Genomic DNA, 19,777 nt, shown 5'->3' with positions numbered 1-19,777 from the left:
GAAGAAGGAAGAATGGTCTTTCCTCAGGAGCACACAACATGGTGTTTCCAGTTCAGACCACTCCTGCCCTCTCTCCTTGAGATGATGAGGGCTCAGGGACTCTGTCCCTCACATTGCTGCCTCTACACTAAGTCCCCCTGCTTTGTGCTGCCTCGTGTGCTACCGGCCTACGTGCCTATGCTTAACCTCTGCAGATCCACCAAAACAAGAGCCCAATTTAATTTGCTAGATTCATTAAAAAAATGCCTAGAAACAAACAACTCTCCCCAAAGTGTTTATGAATATATTCACAAATATATTCTCAAAAAAAAGTTGATGCTGGAGTAATGATTCCTTTGTCTTTTTTTTACTGACTTTAAGACAAAGAAAAGAATCCACTAGAATTGTAAAAATTGTATATTTTTAAAAAACATTTATATGTAACTCTGATGCCAAGGGTGAATAATTCATGGCTATTTGTAAAATTCCACCTGCAATTAAACCAATTTAAATCTCTGGATGTTGAAAACACTCTTTATCTGTGACCCAAAGATTTGTTAAATACAGTGGTTTATGAGATCAAACAGTTGCTAAAAAATGTGTTTTAATTACGAAGTTTTCTTTCCTTCATTTGAAAAGGCATTCAGGGGAGGAGAGGGTAACTAGAATATAGAACATATTTTGATCATATGAGAATGAACCAGCAGTGGTGAAGGGCCTCACAACATGAAAAAATTATCTCCAATCTCAGGTGAGGGGTGGATGAGGGGTGTGCATTCAGAACCTGACTGGAGAGTAGTGGTAAGAAGACTGGACATGGGACTTCATTTTGATTGAATGGATTGCAATTTAAAAAATTTGAGGGACCCTGGCATAAAGAGTAAAAGAAAGCTATAAGGCTTTCTACTAATCTGCAGTTGAACCACAGTGTTAGGAAAGTAAATTAATAGCCAGTTGAAATTTATATCATATCAGTAAGTAATTAGGAATCGCCAGTTACAAACTATGAGATGCTAATGTAATGTAAAGAGCATATGCATGGAGCTAGCGTGCCCTTCACTTAAGAGGCTAGATTGCTTGTTTCACAGGCTGAAAGGAGTGATACCACAGAGGATGAAATTGGCCTGGCTCACACAAACAAGGTAAAAATGGAAGTCTGCTGACTTAGCAAAAAAGAGCTGCCTATAGTTCAGAAGAGATCAGATATTCAGTATTTATTTAAATATACTTGTTCCTTTTGTTTGTGAAGTGAACTGATTAATGCTTGTTTAAGAAGTATGAGAAAATATTTTGTAAAGTACAGACATTTTATATTAATGTAAATTGCTACTCTACTGAATGGTCTCTCTTAGCTCTATCGGGCATCAGACCTCATCAAGCATCAACCTTACTAGCCATTTGCCCTTGGAGAACTCAATGAAGTCCTCAAGGGATTGGTTCCCTGTTGTAAATATTGTGACTGTCATTTGGGATAATGGATGTGAAAGCACATTAAAAGTTAAAATAGTGCCTTAAATATTACTATTTCTACTATTACTTTCACAAATCCCCAGCTATATAAGATGACATGTACTATAGATTAACTATGACAAAAATAACATCCTTACAGATTACTCTGAAACCTCAACCCTTTTGGAAGCCACAGAAACATCAGTCTTTGCTTTATCATTTCAAGGGTTTATGGAATCATCACTAATTCTAAAGTATTTTATTCTAAAATAAATTCTTTATTCCACATGGCATGCTCTCACCATGAGATTAAATTACATATTTCTTACAAATCAAATAATTTGCCTTAGAATTGTTCACTTTTTGAGGTATATTGTAATCATGAATGAGCTACAGAAGTAATGCCATAAGGAGAAGACTTATCCATATTGTTGGGATACAGAAGATAAAAATAGCATTTATTGAGCACTTATTACATATCTGTTGATTGCTAAACATCAGCTGTGGAGTGAGACTATCCAGGTTCAAATTCTGGCTCTATTATTTAGCACTTGTAATACTATCTGTACCTCAGTTTCTTTATGAAATAGGATAACAGTACAAACTTTACTGTTTTGTTGTTGTTTTTGGTGAGGATTAAATGAGCTAGTATATGTAAAGCACTTAGAATACTACTTGGCATGTGGTAATTGCACGATAAAAAGTCTTCCTCTCCTCCCTTCTCTCTCCTTCTCTCTCCTTCTCCTCTTCTTCATCCTCCTCCTGCATAACCTACTTGAGATCTCACAGCTGGAAAGCTGCAAGGCTGGTATCCTGTGACACTCTGCAGCCCATCCTTTTGGCTACTAAATGGCAATAATTGATATGACCAAGTGCTATTTACAAGATTTAAAGCTCACTTTAGCATAGAATACCACTGAACAACTTCGCCAACAATGGTACTCCAGTTTATTATCTTCTATGTCACAAAATTGTAAGTTGGGGAAAGGATTTCTTTGTTAAATGCCTACTTCAAAAATATCAAGAAAAGTCTGCCAGTGTTTGAAGATCAACAGGAAAAGCTGAAAGTCTGAAAAATTAAACTTTCACTCTTGGAAAAAAATCTGTAAGAACAAACAGGGTTTAAAAGGATATTCTTGGGGATCCCTGGGTGGCTCAGCAGTTTAGCACCTGCCTTCGGCCTGGGGCGTGATCCTGGGGAGCTGGGATAGAGTCCTATGTTGGGCTCCCTGCATGGAGCCTGCTTCTCCCTCTGCCTCTTTGTGTCTCTCATGAATAAAGAAATAAAATCTTAAAAAAATAAAAGGATATTCTTTTCTGTTTATTTCTATTTGGAAATATTTTACATTCATGCTGATTTGAAAAAAAAAAATCCTAAAGTTAGGAAGTTTTTCTGGGAAAATTCAGAAAACTACTCAAAGCTATGAAGGAGAAAAACATACTTAAGATAAGATACTGTGCTGGACTCCTCTCCTGCCACCTTCCAACTTGCACCATCATGACGAATACCCATCATTAACTGTGAAATGAATGTGATTTTCCTTTTACATTTAATGTTACATTGAAGATATTATGCAGTATCTTTCAGGCTTTCTGGAATTGTATACAAGTAGCATTTTATAGTAGCAGATGTGTGACATCACATGGAAAACTTGTAAAACCTTTCCATGAAAATCACATCTGTCAGTCCCCACTATCATTTTAACTGTAGTTATATGGTTTGCTTCTCCGTCTGTGCCAGAGGAGGCAGCTTTGCATGAAAGCTGTTCCAGGAAATTGTGTCTTCTGGACTAGCTAGTTAAGCAAATTGTGTAACTGCCATTGAAACCAAAATGTACCCAGCAGACATAATTTCACAAAAGAGGAGAAAAAACCACATTTGTACAAAAGTCACAGCTGTTCAACTCTACATTTTGCACTTTTTTCATCGAATTTTTTTTTTCTTTTCTGTATGAATAGTGACAGTTACATTTCTAGTTAGTAACTTTAGGGCTTCTTAATACATTGTTAAGTGCTGTACTATTATGGATTTGGTGTCTGTCAGGAAAAATGGGGCTAACTTCCTTCTGCTGTTCCATGGTGGAGGAACTTGGTCCATCTTCCCTTGTCTGCAGATGAAATAAGGAAAGATGTTGAGTAGGGCCCATTGTTCTCTAAAATGTAGAGCCGTGTGGCTGCCCCTACTGCTCCAACCAGTGCCAGCATCCCTATGTTAAGGTCCACCCAGTATGAACTCCTCTTCTTTCAGGTCTTGCAAGTCTTAATGCCAGTGATCATCTTATCTAGAGCCACTCTCAAGTCATTGGAAAAGCTAAAAGCTCAGAATGCTTGGGTCAGAAGAGTCTCTCTGGCTATGCAGCAATGACCACTCCTTGTTGGACATCTTCCTGTGACAGTGAAACTGTACTAGAGGTGGGACAGAGAGGAAACACTCTCTAGGGATCCCTCATTCTTCTTCGTGATGAGTCTCAGAGGCTTGTTCACAATATTACAGGTTTTGAATGCTAAATTTACAGGATGATGATTTTGAACAAGAGTTTGAACTCTAAGCTCCGGAGTGCCTACGTCTAAATCACAGCCATTCTTTTCAATAATGTGTGATACTACGTAAGTTACTTACCTTCCACAGCCAGAATTTCCCTATCTGTACACTTAAGACAACCTACCTCATCACTGCTATATTGAGGATTTACAAATGTGGTAGAGATTGTCAAGCACTTAGTCCAGTTCATGGCACATACTAAGCACTCAGTAAATGTTAACTATTTTGATTATGGTGGTGATAATTCTTCTCACTTTTGAATACATTAAAACTATAATCTTTTTTTAAAAAATATTTTATTTATTTATTTAACAGAAAGAGAGAGAGACACGCATAAGCATGGGAAGCAGGAGAGGGAAAAGCAGGCTCCCGAAGAGCAGGAAGCCTGATGCGGGGCCTAGTCCCAGGGCCCTGAGATCATGACCCGAGCTGAAGGCAGATGCTCAACTGACTGAGTCACCCAGGTGCCCCTAAACCTATAACCTTAAGAACTGAATTTGCATAGGACAGAATAATGGCAATAGAAAAGTAAAGTTGGGGCAGCCCTGGTGGCGCAGAGGTTTAGCTCCACCTGCAGCCCAGGGCGTGATCCTGGAGACCCGGGATCGAGTCCCACGTCAGGCTCCCTGCATGGAGCCTGCTTCTCCCTCTGCCTGTGTCTCTGCCTCCCTCTCTCTCTCTCTCTCTCTCTCTGTCTCTCATGAATAAATAAAATCTTTATAAAAAATACAGAATAACCAGTGAATAACTGTGTATCTCTCATGAATAAATAAATAAAATCTTAAAAAAAAAGTAAAGTTGGTAATAATGGTCAAAAATGATTTAATCTAGGCTTTGCAGTTTCAAATTGTATAAACACTTTCCTGCTACTGATTGCTAGAATTCCTATCTGCTTGTCTCTGGCTGACAAGGAGAAAGAGGTCACGTGCAAGTGTGCCAGAGGTACAGGCTCATTTCAAACTGACATGACCTGCTGACGACAGACAGGCCACTGTGCAACTTCTGCTCCCACTGCCTAGTCTGAAGAGGGCGGCTGACTGCTAAATTAGATTGCTAGTGTTCTAGCACAGGCTTTCCTTTTGCCACTAGACAGGAACATGGAATGTTTGTCATATTTGGAACCACACCTCTAATTGTGTGAGTGTGTAATTAAACACTCCAAACGATAGCTCTACAGAAAACCCATTATCCATCATTATTAATAGAATTAGTGAATCAACATTTTAACTACAGATTTACAATGATGACTACCTTGCTTTTTTACACTAACTGAATATTAATATTACAAATTTATATGATTCCAAGATACTGACATCAATACCATCACTACAATTACAGTGTTTTACTATAGGCACATTACATCTTATATTTATGATGTTTATAATGAAAAGTTGATATAGAAACTTATCTTAAACTAGATTTACTGTTTTTCTGTATAATTAGCTATAGGAGATTGGTGGTCTTTTTCCAACAAAAATACTCTGTGCACAGAAAGTGACAAATAACCACTATGCTCATATGTATTCATATTGTTTCCACCAACAAGACTACTATTTAGAACCAATACATGCTTTGTGAAAATAATAGTGTAACGGAGGTGCAACTCACGTTTTTTTGAACAGTTAAACTACATAAATAGATATTTTCAGTTAAAATGGACAAGTTGTCTTTGTTGTGTTGGAAGGTATCCCTGATTTTAAGTAATGCTTATATTAAATAGAATAAATTGAGGTATTTTCATTATTTTGATGAATTTTTTTTATCAAAGGACATGTCTGAGGAATATTAGAATATAATTCTACTTAAAATTATCTTTAGGTTTGAATTATCTGTCTCAACTTTCTAGTTGGTCTGATACACCCCACACATCTAATTATTGGTGTTAATATATTATGAAATCATGTGATAGAGAAAAAACCATGACAGGTAGTAGAAATGGAGAAAGTTAAAACGACCTCATTCACTAAGACTTGTGTCTATGACATCACAGTCACCTGAAATCTAAAACTACTAAATGTGTTAATCTGATTTAATGATATAATACATGACTGGCTGAATTATGAACAATTTCTGACTATGACAGTGAATACATGAAAAATGAAGTAGAGAAATATAGACAGAAGTATAATTTAAAGATATAAAGCAAATAAAAGATAATCATTTGAAGTATGAAAATAATGAGGACAACTATCTTTTGGGGGTCATAGCTAGTGTCCAATATTTAACTAAAAGGGGTTCACCAGCAGCAGATCTTTCCTTGAAAAACATACACTTTGATGATCAAGAAGGTAGGAAGCATTACTTTCTGATGTGTTGGGTGTTTCACCTTTGTGACAGATAATTAAGGTGGAGAAGAAAGGTTTGAGTTAAATATTATTTTCCACACTGAAGCCAGTTTGGAAACAGTTGAGAACGTGGAAGAACAGTCTGAAGAATTAGAATAGAGGGGGGCAAATTTGGCCAGCTTCCTGCCTATTTTTATAAATAAAGTTTTATTAGATGGTAACTAATGCCTCTTCATTTAAGTATTGTCTATGATTACTTTCAAATTACAGGGGGAGAGTTGAGTAGTGACAGAGGCCATATGGCCCCCCAGAACACTTGCTATCTGACTCTTACTGGAATTTGCTAATGCTAGACTAAAGAAATAATTATTCAATGAGTTCTACAAGGAAGTGTATTAAACATGAGATCTGGTTTGTCACATACTTCAGTTCTCTTTCCTTACATGGAGCTACCTTGGCTTTCAGATGTAACAGTCTTAGGCATAGTACAGCCTGATTTAGTGACTTTAGACCAACTAGAATTTACTGAAAACTAGTAATGTTGATAAATTTATCCAGAAGCTGTAGCTATACTATTATTAAAATGTGTATTTTAATTGATTATTATGATGAGGGGGCCACACAACTATATGCAAGTGATGTCCTTTTATTTTTGGAATCTGTAATACCTCTAAGCATTTATTTTACTTTTTGTATCTATTGAGTATCCACCTGACATCAGAGTATTAGACACTATATAAGAAAATTGCATGTGGTAAATGAGGTGAATTCACCTTGACTGGAAATGCCTGTGGTGCCAAAATTGGTGCTTTTCCAAATGAGGATGGTGGTCAGAATATCCAAGCTCTTGAGAAAGATGCTCAAGGGCAGGAAGCACCAGGTCTTATTCAACAGTACATTCCCAGCACAAAGAAGGGCTTGATACTTAGTAAAAGCTCAGTGACTGACTATTGTTACCAAAACAATTTAGCAATAACACTATTAATCTCTAATCCTTGACCATCTAGATTATTATTGTTAAATAGAATGAGATTAGAAAAAACAGAGTTAGATCTTGATAAACAATGTGAACACCAAGTTTTTCAGTCCCTGCATATCTTGGGCAGTACACTTCTCATAAGCAATGTGTAGGCTTTGCTATTCACCCAAATAACATTAACAACATTAAATAGTAGGAGGAATAAAAAAAAATATTCCCTATCAGAAAATGGGGTTCTAGAAACGTGACTTGCACATTTAACTTTTGGAAATTATTATTATTATTTTTAAAGATTTTATTTATTTATTCATGAGAGAGAGAGAGAGAGGCAGAGACACAGGCAGAGGGAGAAGCAGTCTCCAAGCAGGGAACCCGACGTGGGACTCGATCCCGGGTCTCCAGGATCACACCCTGAGCTGAAGGCAGTGCTAAACTGCTGAGCCACTCAGGCTGCCCTAAATTTTGGAAATTATGAATATTACTTGATTTCCCTTAATGTGTATATAATTTAATTCCTAATGGGGGCTTTATTTGAAATCAAACAATGGATATTGGGGATAACTCATATTATGCTAAGGAACATTGAAGCAATACAACCTCCATTAGAAAACATAAAAGTCTAAGCTACAGAAAGAATACTATTGATTTGAAATGGGGCCTTAAAAAAAGCCATCGAAATTTTATTTCATCCTTCAATTGGAAAGTAGAGCTGCATCATTTAATTGGTTTGGAAATCTAGTTTAATAGAACATTTCTTTTGCCCAACTAGTCAGCTCCCAACATTTTGATTGCAAAATGAAGGGCATTTACTTTGATATCTTTAATTATCACTCATTTAGAGGACAGTGTGAAACACTTTTCCAATTGGTGTTTTAGAATCATGAGTCAAAGGAAAAGAATGACAAATTAGCCAGCTGGAGAAGGAAGAGACAGCTAGCTGGTGCTGCTAGAGTCTTTGTGGATACTTCAAAGTAAGATGAAAGGGAAGTAAAGGGGTTGTTAGCTACACATACTCAATAACTGAAATACTAGTACAGTTTCACAATGTATAAATAACAAATTAGTAGGAAACTTAAAGACTTACTCAACATAGTAAGTGCCATATATGGGATCATCGATTTTTTCCCAGCCATATGGAAGCTCTGGAAAATAAAGAATTACTTCTTTCAGTAAATAAGCAACAGATATCACAATTTCTAATAAAAAGTAATAATACAATGTAATTGTTCATGGATTGCAGAAGTAGTCTACCAAAGTGGAATAAAGCGTTCAGAGTCAGCACCAAATTTCTGACGCATATTGTAGGCAATATAAGCACTGACTTGAAAATTGGCAGTTAAAACACAGAGCTCTCTTCTCTGCAGATAGACTGCTGGGTCTAGCTGTTTATCCCATGCCAAGCGGTAGGATGGCACGTCATCCTGTTATCACCACTCAAAGCAGTACAGAGGCAAATTGCTTTCCTGAAAGTGCATACAGGTTTCTTATTTATTTGTATTGTTAAAAGGAGTATTTCAGGATAAAGATCATATTGTCAAAATACATTTCCGAGGATAGCAAATTATTGCTGATGACTGAAACAAAGGCGTTATAAATTCTCAATTGACATCCCACGATTCAAGATAGTTAGCTTGCTGTTCTCTCCACATGGGTCAGAATTTCAATGCTGCCAATATACTCTCTAGGCATTTTTTTTATAAAGTCTAAAATTTTAAATCCACTTTCCTTGGCAATATGATTTATATTTCCCATTCTTCATGGCTAATTTTCACACATACACATTTAAAATAACAATGCTACGAATGCTTCTTTTTAAAAATCTTTTATTATTTTAAAATTTTTATTTAAATTCAATCTGCCAGCATATAGTATAATACACAGTGCTCATCTCAGTATGTTGTAAATGCTTCTATAGGCACAAACATGCTATTTGAAAACAAGGCTTTGCTTTATGATACTGTTTTTCCAAATACACTGAGCCTTTATAATTATTAAATCCTATAAATATGATGAATATTATTTTTAATAGATATTAATTTTATATATGTATATACATACAAGTTATACGTGTGTGTGTGTATATATATATATATATATATATATATATATATATATAAAACTTGGAATCTAAGTAAGATATACTGACATGCTTCAAATGGTATATTTAAAAGTTTTATTTTTTTTTAAGATTTTATTTATTTATTCATGAGAGACACACACACAGAGAGAGAGAGAGAGAGAGAGAGAGAGAGAGAGGCAGAGACACAGGCAGAGGGAGAAGCAAGCTCCATGCAGGGAGCCCGACAAGGGACTCAATCCCAGGACTCCAGGATCATACCCTGGGCCGAAGGCAGGTGCTAAACCACTGACCCACCCAGGGATCCCCTAAAAGTTTTATTATTATAGTAATAACACATAACTGTAGACAAGGCATAGTCATAAAAAGAAAATTATAAATACCTGCAATATTGCCATCCAGAGATAACCACTGTTAATATTTTGGTGAATATCCTTTAAATATTTTTAGACATAGACAAATACAAATAATTTTTTAAGAAATTAGATCATATAGTGTATATTATCTTTATAGCCTGATATTTCTACTTAACAAGATACCAAAAGCATCTTCAATGTGAATGAGCATTATTGTATAGTATCACCTGAAAGTGGCGCAGCAGTGGTCTGTGGTATGGCTAAAGCCTGTTACCTTCTGTAACAGAATATTTGGGACTTTCCAGTTTTTACCTGTTATATACCATCTGTGTTGGACTTACTAAAACCTAAATCTTCCATTATTTTCCTAGTAATTTAGTAATGATAAATTCCTAGAAGTGGAATTTTGAATTAAAGGGCATATACCTGGTTTGTGGCTTTTGATATAAATTGACAGATTATCACTGCCTCACTCACAGAATAGAACAATTCGTAATCTCACTGGGGATTTATGAATAACTTTGTTTTTCTGTATTGTCAAATTAAATGCAAGTCTTCAGTTCTTCATCCCAAACTTCAGGTTTTGGCATTAAGAATTTTTTTTTAATTTTCAGAAGTTAACATGATGAAAATGCCTTCTATTCCAGAAGACTCCAAGTAGAGTCTGGGGAAGCAGTTTTATAATCAAACACAAGAGTATTTATTCAATCAAAATGATGTGATTTGCACTAAAAGGTACAAATGAGGAGTACTTCATATCAGGTAGCTCTGTTTTGCTTCCAGAGTGTCCAAGTCAGATTATGTTTTGCTACCAAATGAGTTACAAAAGGCAGTTTTTAGAGCTTTTGAATTTTTGGATATGCAGATAAAGTACTGTGTATCATTATTTTAAAAACCAAATAAATTGACTTCAAAATGGCAGCTTATAGTTTTAGGTTACCATTCTTGAGTCGTTACCTAGTTTGAAGATTTTTTTATAAGTTTATCCCCAATTATTTTTTCTTTTGCACATTTGTCATTTTTTGAAGTCAATTCATGAGTTCTTTGCTTATAAAGGATATTAATCCTTTATCAGATGTCCAGATATGTTTTTAAGTTTGTTTTGATTTAATTGTGTTGAACATTTTAACACGATGTTTTAAATCTTATTTGGCAAATTTCTCAGCGTTTCCTTTTATGTGTCTGTCATTGGAACCTAACAAATACTGAGATATTTTTCTAGTGTTTCTTTTTTTGTTTTAACATCAAGTCTAGGCTATGATTTTATTTATATTTCTTAGATTAGTCATGTCTTAATAAACATAAAAACACCAAATTAGTCCTGTCTAAATAAAGATATAATACCTTCAGAAATTTTTCTTTCAAAAAGATAATAACGGTATTACTGAATATTTATTATGATAAAGGTACTGATGAGCTTGCCATGTGCTAACTCATTTACCCTAACAACAACTCAGAATTTAAAATCCCTGTATTCTGCTTCCAGTGATCTTAACCAATTTAGATATCAATCGAGACACTCTGTTTAGCACAGCATAAACAACACTTAATTTAGATTAAAGACACTAACATTCCAGATGGTTTTCACCAAATCCCCCAAGCTATTGGAGAATTTGGCTATAAAAAGAAGAATCCATTTGACAGATATCTGCGGAGGGCCCTTTACAAGGAGCTCAAGTGAAAGAATATACAGAGGATAACAATTGATACTATATTTATTACTAATACAGCTGAATTCATGGATCCATACTTGTAACAGATTTAATACCATCTCATCAATATAATAATATGTAAAATAATCACACTCACTAAAATATAGCTAACATGGTTAGTAAACAGCTAATGGTGTTAATTGTATGTGACTGGTTCTGTCTCCCTCTTTTTTTTTTTTTGGCTTATGTCTTAATGGTATTGTTATATGGAAACATTTCATGGTCAAAATTTTAAGATTAATTTTTAATGTAAACTATTTCTTCACTTATTTCTTATCTTTGAATCTTTGAGTAAATTACTAATCCTAAGCAATGCATCCCAAAAGTACAGTTAATTGATTCTTTATCTTTGCAGATTGGCAATACAAACTATTTATTTAGTATCCTGCCTTACTTGCCTTCACAAAGTATTCATCAGAATTTAGGGGGTGGGATGCCTGGGTGGCTTAGTGGTTGAGCGTCTGCCTTTGGCTCAGGGTGGGATCCCAGTTTGGGGATCGAGTCCGCATCGGGCTCCCTGCATGGAGCCTGCTTCTCTCTCAGTCTACATCTCTGCCTCTCTCTGTGTCTCTCATGAATAAATAAATAAAATCTTAGAAAAAAATAATTTAAGGGGAATCTGATTTGCTTTGCCTTACATATCCATATATGTTATTTGCCTGTTCCACATTGCCAAAATAAATTATTAATTCATTACAAAACAAAATATATGTTACCAACACTTATATTCTAAGCACTAAGTACTTCAAGTATTTTTACTATTAATGATCCTTGGCTCACAATTTTTTGGGGGAGGGGAGAGTAATTTATATTAAACATTTTATTTCAGATATATACAAATTGCACTCTTATTTTTTAAAATATTTTCTACCACATTCGCCCCAAGGTGAGAAGAGATAGATAGAGAAACAATGAGAGCTAAATGCTATGTGCCAGGCATTATTTAGGGACATTAAGGAAAACAAATCACTTAATCCTCAAAATTGACTTGATTTGACTTGACTTAATCCTAAATTTATAAGATGAGGAAATAGAGATACCAAAAGCTTCTAATAGTTAATAGGTCAATTTTTAAATGCATATGTCTGAATTTGGAGCCTTCATTTTAATTAATTTATTAATTATTCACTTCTTTTTGAGACAAGATGATACATTATAACTCTAGTATTCTTTTTTTATTTATTTATTTATTTTTTATTTATTTATTTTTTTTTTTTAGTATTCTTTTTTTAAAGGAATTTATTATTTTTATTTTTAAATTTTTACTTATTTATGATAGTCACACAGAGAGAGAGAGAGAGAGAGAGGCAAAGACACAGGCAGAGGGAGAAGCAGGCTCCATGCACCGGGAGCCCGATGTGGGATTCGATCCCGGGTCTCCAGGATCGCGCCCTGGGCCAAAGGCAGGGGCCAAACTGCTGCGCTACCCAGGGATCCCCTCTAGTATTCTTTTATAAAGAGCTGTTACTTCATTTTAAATATCAGAAAGGAATTGATGGATGAATGTTTTGAGAAAACAATAATAGATACACATATCAGTTCATTTGTAAATGTGGTAGAATGGGTGTACAAGTCTACAACCAATGAATAAAATGCTCTGTGTATGTGCATGAATGTGTATGTGTTTGTGTGTGTGTGTGTGTATTCCCCTTAATGATGTTTTCCTGAGTAGCAAAGAAAGGTCAAGGATAGAATGTTAGTGGAAAACCGTAAGATTTTATTCAGTCATAAAAAAACAAGTCATAAAGTAAACCTCTTAAGATTATAAGCTGAATAGTATATGTCTTGATGGTAAACAGTTAAGAAAGTTAAGAATCATCTTCCACTGTTTAAATGAATTATTTGGACTTGAATTAGTTTTTAAAAAACCAATTGCTTCTCTTTAAAATTAACAATTGAGAAAAAGAATTTCCAATTTTGTACTATTTGCCCAATTAGGCAAGCATGTAGCTTGGAGCTCTTGGGTCCAGGGTCATTTAGAGTACTGTATTCAACAATACCTGACACATTTGAGAATGATTAAGGTCACACTAATGAAAGAATAACATATACTATGCAACAGGGGAATATAAACACTTGAGATCAACAAGGTTAATGCTGCATTAAAAACTGTTTTAATTGAGATTTTCTTCAGGTCATAGAACCATGGAGCAAATTCAGTGATTAAATATTCCTATCATGATCTACTCTGCAAAAGTTTGTGTTAATGTCGAGATTAACTTGTCATCAGTCCAGCCGGTAAGAGGATCAAAAGATAAGAGGCATCCAGTTATGCCTGAATCCTGCCACAGCCCCCATGCTATAGTTTTCACTTATTTGATCTTTCCAATTTATTTGGGTTTTGTTTGTTTATATTTGTTTGTTATGTCCCTTTTCATTGCAGAAAACAAAGACTCACAAGAAGAAGTTTTCAGGCTGCAAATAGGAAACTTGTAGAAGCCAAGTACAGTATTTCTTTTGGAAATGGATCCAAACATTGTAAAGATGTAAGAAATCTAGGATACGCTACCTTAAGATAGCTCAGAAAGATCCCTTTTGTCTGACTCATTTAATCTTTTAAACTAAGCCGCTTTTCTCTGTCTCTGTTTTTCTCTCAGGGAATCTGTATCTTCCATCGTGTACTTCCATTTCATTGTGCACATCTTTCTTTTCCACTGACTGTCGTTGCTGCTTTGCTCATCTTGGGTATGTCCTGGAAAGGCCACTTCATATTTGATTCCATGTTACTTTTTATCTTAAGCACTGATAGCGCTAATTTGATCTCTGAGTTTCTCAATTCTGTAACCTATTTCCCCAAAGGATTCATGAATCCAGCTTATTTTCTTCAAAATAGATTCAAGTTACTTGACCTGGGAGATCAATATAATGGTTGCCTTTGGATAAAGAATCCACTCACAGAATAATCAGGTATGGCTGGAGGCTGTGCCCTTTTGGTAGATAGAGAGCCACATCTGGCAAAGGCAAATAGAGGGACATTCTCTCTCTCTCTCTCTCTCTCTCTCTCTTTAAGATTTTATTTATTCATGATAGACATAGAGAGAGGCAGACATAGGCAGAGGGAGAAGCAGGCTCCCTCCAGGAAGCCAATGTGGGACTAGATCCCAGGATCCTGGGGTCATGCCCTGAGCTGAAGGCAGACACTCAACCACTGAGCCACCCAGGCATCCCTAGAGGGACATTCTGTAAAATAAGTGGTCAGTACTCTTCAAAAGTGGCAAGGTCATGAAATAGAAAAACAAACTGAGGTTTCATCACAGTGTGAAGGAAACTACTGAGACACAGAAATTAAATGCATTGTAGGATGGGGTCCTAGGCCAGAAAAGGGACATTAATGGGGCGATTGGCCAATTTAAGTAAGTTTATAGATTAGTTAATAGTCTATATGAATGTTAATTCCTGGCTTTAGTAATTATAGTTATGAAACATGTTAACGTTAGGGGAAGCTAGAAGAGAGGTACATAGAAATGCTATAGTATTTTTGCAAGTTTTCTGAAAGTCTAAATTACTTTCAAAATGAACACTGAGAAAAGCTTTTTTTAACAACCCTCGTATCAATTAGATGACTTGTACTCATACTTTATTAATATTCCATCCAATATGTGTAACACTGAACTCTTTGAATAATGTTAATTTTTAAAACAAAAAGAGGATGTAGGATTTTGTATTAATATTCTTTTTTATATTATGCTAATTTTTCAACAGAAAATTCCAAGATACTTTTATTTTATTATTTTTTAAAGATTTTATTTATTTTTGTGAGAGAGAGACCGAAAAAAAGAGAGCACACACAAGCAGGGGGGAGGGGCAGAGGGAGAGGAAGAAGCAGACTCCCCACTGAGCACAGAGCCTGACATGGGGCTTGATCCCAGGACCCCAGGATCATGACCTGAGCTGAAGTCAGACACTTAACTAACTGAGCCACCCAGGCACCCCAAGTGTTACTGCATCTTGAATCTTAGAAGAAATAGATTCAATAATATGGTTCAAAATCTGGAGTCAGGCTTTGTTTCTTTTCTGGGGGCACGGTCTTGTATGAGCCACAGCAGGAGTTATGTTAACTCATATAAGGTTGTGTGGAGGCCCATCCTGGTGGACAGCTTAAAATGCTCTCCAAAGCCAGAAAAGCAGATGAGTTTAGGAAGCATACAACATACTAAAATATTAGAAATAAGGACAGAGACCAGAATTTCCTTTAACCATATTTTGGACTAATATTTTTTAAAATTTAGACTCTTACTATTGTGTTTTAGAGGTAATGACACTACAACAGAACATAAGAAACATACAAAGTTTCCCTAGTTCAAATAGTATAGTGTACAATATGGTAATAGCTAAGACTCATATTAAAAATCTTTTCCTCCAATATTTATTTGATTTTTGTTGCATACATAGTATACAAATTAGAAAATATAATTACATTTTTCTGTAAAAGTTATCTATAACTTTTTTCCAAGTAGTTCTTAGGAGTTTTGGTCATCATTAGGAGTACAAGTGAGTTCATACAAAAGTCCTTAGTGTGAGTTTACTGTTATTATTATTTATTCCTGAGAGACAGAGAGAGAGAGAGAGGCAGAGACAGGCAGAGGGAGAAGCAGGCTCCATGCAGGGAGGGCGACGCGGGACTGGGTCCCAAGACCTCAGGATCACAACCTGGGCTGAAGGAAGACAGACGCTCAACCGCTGAGCCACCCAGGGGACCCAGTGCAAGTTTTCATAAGAAAAAGAAGGAAGGAAAGAATACTGTGTAAGAATAAAACATACAAAAGATGACCTTTTCTTATTAATAAACTCTTCTTTTCCTGTATTCAAAAATGTATTTGTATTATAAGAATACATTCTGGTTTTTAACAAAATCCATTCAATATTGATATATGAATAAATGTGTACTCCATAATGTTTTGGGCATCAAATGGCCCTTTCCTACCTGGAAAAAAGCTAGCAAATATAGATGTGAACTTCTGCAATGCTAGCTTAAAAATGGAAGAATACTGTGATCTATTTGAGATGGTGACAAGAAGTGGTACCTGGAAGGCACAGCACTAAAAAGGAAACTGCCTGGTAGAGATTCAGAAAAAGTCATATGTGGTTTAAGTTTGCAAGCTTCATTTGAAGGTCAGAAAGTGATGAACCTAGTGACTTCCTTTATATTCCTAGAGCTTTGGAGAAAGATCTGGCTGTAAAGTAAGATTTGGGAAGCAAATATATGCTTTGACCTGTGAAATGTACAACACCAGCTTCCTCTTAACCTCTTTAAGTCTATGTGAATCCATCCATTGATCTATCTACTTATTATCATCATCTACTTAAAATTATTTATTGAAGCATACTGGGCTCTTATAGTGTAAAGCTGACATCTAAATTGAACCTCTCTGCTTACCTTGAAAAGGCATAAATATCTACTAAGAGAGCAATAAAACCACCCATAATGCATACATACAACATAATTAGAAAAGAAAATACAATGAACTCAAAAGCTATATGTAAATAGAGACATAAATGCCCCAAAACCGCAGAGTCAGCTAGGGAGCCCATTCTGAATCAGAAAGGTAGAGAGTGTGCAGAAAAAAGGAGAGGGTGCCAGGAGCTGGGCAGTGAAAAACAGACAACACCACCGTCAGAAAGATAAATTCCCATCCTCAGCAGACCTGGTTGATCAGAATGTAGGTACTGTGGGACTGAATGGAAGGGGTTTGGAAGTGAGCAGAATAAGTAGTCTTGAGAAGGCACTGCTTAAGAAGAGGGAGCTGATGTCAATGGAAGAAATGGCCCTTAGAAATTTGGTTATGATAGGAAAGAAACGTGAAGTAGAAATTAAGTATCTACAGGAACAAAAACAAAGTTGAATTCTAGGACCATAAGACATACCAACTACTCTCCCTGGGGTAAAAAAAAGATGTCATTCACTAAAGAATCGTACTTCACAAAAGAAACAGAAGAGGGTGCTCTAAACTAAGAATGTAGCAACTCACCAAAATCCTTTAGTTTTGCTTATATAAAACTGTTACTGCTCATCTATGAAAAAAAAAATCAAAATCAGTAGAAAACAGCACATAATATTCATACTTTAAGAAATCAGAAATAAGAGTTAAAATGATACAGCTAATGAAAATTTGCTATCCTCTGTCAAAACAAAACAAAACAAAACCACAAATGAGGAAATTGTAATGAATCTCAAGATATTTTGAAACAAGCATGCATAAACATAGAACAACTTTTTGAATCAAAAATGTAAAAGCTCTGAACAGACAAAAAAAAAAGATAAAGTTGACCAAAATGAGAAAATACATTTTTACAAAAATGTTATTTGGAATTCAAACTAAATAGTAAGCTGCCCAAGAGAAAATAGATTTAATTGAAAATATAGTGGGGATTATTGGGGAAAGACATGACAATAGTCAAGAGAACAAACTGAAATAATCAAAAGGTAAAAGAATCAGAAAATAGTCATTAATATAGAAGATAAAGATAATCCAGTATATGTATAATTGGAATATATGAAGAAGAAGAAAATAATAAAATACTTGAAACTATATAATCCAGAAATAAAGTAACTATGCCTATTTGTTGCAATGGCTCCCCATGTACTTGGAACATTGTCCCAGAAGAGTCAAATTCAAGAAATATACCAGTTAGCCATTAGACTTAACAGACTGAAGAAAAACTGGCTAAAAGATAAATTCCTTACAATGGCAAAAAATCAAATTGATATCACATTTCAGGAACAACATACACAGCTAGACAATAGTGAAGCAGCATTATGAAGAATCTCAAAGAAACGGTGAACCAAATTTTATATCATGCCAATTTATTTTTCAAGTGTCATCACACACACACACACACACATATACACACAAGTACATGAATTTAACATATTCAAGAACTCAGGGGAGTACTGTATCCAAGACAACTTCCTGAGGTACCTGCTTAATTAAACCAACCTTAATTTAACCAGGAGATGACCAGAGAAAAGGACTAATAGTAAGCATTCAATATATTTGTGGATGTCAATGTAGAACAAAGGTAGGAACGAGGATTAATTGCTGCTTTGGTAATAGGTGGGAGGCACAGAATATCACTTAAAGCTAGCAAGTGAACAAGGACCTTATAAAAGGTATCAGTATAAAGGTAAACATTAGAACATAAATACAGGCTGTTCTAATAAAAAACAAAACAAAACCCTGAAGAAAACAGACTACACAGTGAAAAAAACCACAATCAATAGAACATGATGTGGTCAATAAATATAAAATAATGACAGTTAAAATATAGAAATGAATGCAATTTACTTCTCTTGAGATTTTCTAATTAGCTCATAAAGAAAACCCCCACTCTATGCTGTAAAGAATAGACACATTTAAACAAAGTAACTCAAAAAAGCTAAAAGTAAAGGCTTGGGCAAAGATATAACAGACAGAAAAAAAGTAAGACAGCATCTGATAAGTCTTCTTATCAGATTTTAGAATTCCAGTTAAAAGCATTAACTACAATAAGGAACATTATAACAATGAAGGTCACAATTAATAATGAAGATATAATGGTAGATATCTGTATGATAAATAATACAAATCACTTTTATAAAACAGTAACTACAGGAGTTGCAAAAAGAATAGAAATACACTAATAGCAAATATTTAAGACTGCTCCCAGTCTAAGATAGGTCAAGTTGACAAAATGACAGATATTGAAGGACTAAATGCAGTATAATTAACTAGGCAAATCTATTAGTTCTTCTTCCATCTATTTTTCTAGTCTTATACCTCAGTAATAGAGAATATATATTCTTCTCAAGTACTCACAGAGTATTCTCCCAAATTGTCTATATATTACATTACAAAAAGTCTTCCTACAAAGCAGAAATAATATCCATCTCTTACCACAATTCAATAAAATCTAAATATTAATTAAAAATCATAACCAAAAGAAGTTTCATCTAGAAATTAAAAACTCTAGGGGCACCTGGGTGGCTCAGTCAGTCAAGCATCTGCCTTCAGCTCAGGTCATGATCTCAGGGTCATGGGATCCAGCTCCATGTCAGGCTCCCTGCTCAGCAGGAAGTCTGCTTCTCCCTCTGTCCTCCCCCAGCCCTGCTCTCACTCTCATTCTTTTGCTCTCTAGTTAAAATAAATTTTAAAAATCTTAAAAAATTAGAAATCAAAAATGCTAAATAAAGAATGTTTATGTCAAAAAGGAAACAAAAACTGAAATTGTAGAATGTCTAGAAGCAATGAGAATGAAAACACTAAGCAAAATCTGTTGCGTACAATTAAAACAGTGATTGGAGAAAATTTTATGTCATATATATGAATAAAAATAATGAACGCGAATTCCTAATTCAAAAGCTAGAAAAAGAGCAACAAAGGAATTCCTCCAGAATAACAACAACAACACAACACAAAAA

At 35.0% G+C, this 19,777-nt stretch overlaps 1 protein-coding gene across 46 annotated transcripts in view; it reads right to left on the bottom strand.

Annotated features, from left to right (window-relative positions):
* The window catches only part of MAGI2 (membrane associated guanylate kinase, WW and PDZ domain containing 2), a 1,307,576-nt gene that overhangs the window by 309,988 nt on the left and 977,811 nt on the right, over positions 1-19,777 (bottom strand). For all 46 annotated transcript variants that reach the window (XM_072759854.1, XM_072759849.1, XM_072759863.1 and 43 more), the window contains one exon: positions 8,319-8,376. In XM_072759854.1, coding sequence (XP_072615955.1) covers positions 8,319-8,376 — 58 coding nt within the window. The remainder of the gene's footprint in view (positions 1-8,318; positions 8,377-19,777) is intronic.

Source organism: Vulpes vulpes, chromosome 5 (assembly GCF_048418805.1).
Source record: "Vulpes vulpes isolate BD-2025 chromosome 5, VulVul3, whole genome shotgun sequence".
Taxonomy (NCBI): domain Eukaryota; kingdom Metazoa; phylum Chordata; class Mammalia; order Carnivora; family Canidae; genus Vulpes; species Vulpes vulpes.
This window is presented reverse-complemented; position numbering and strand designations above follow the sequence as displayed.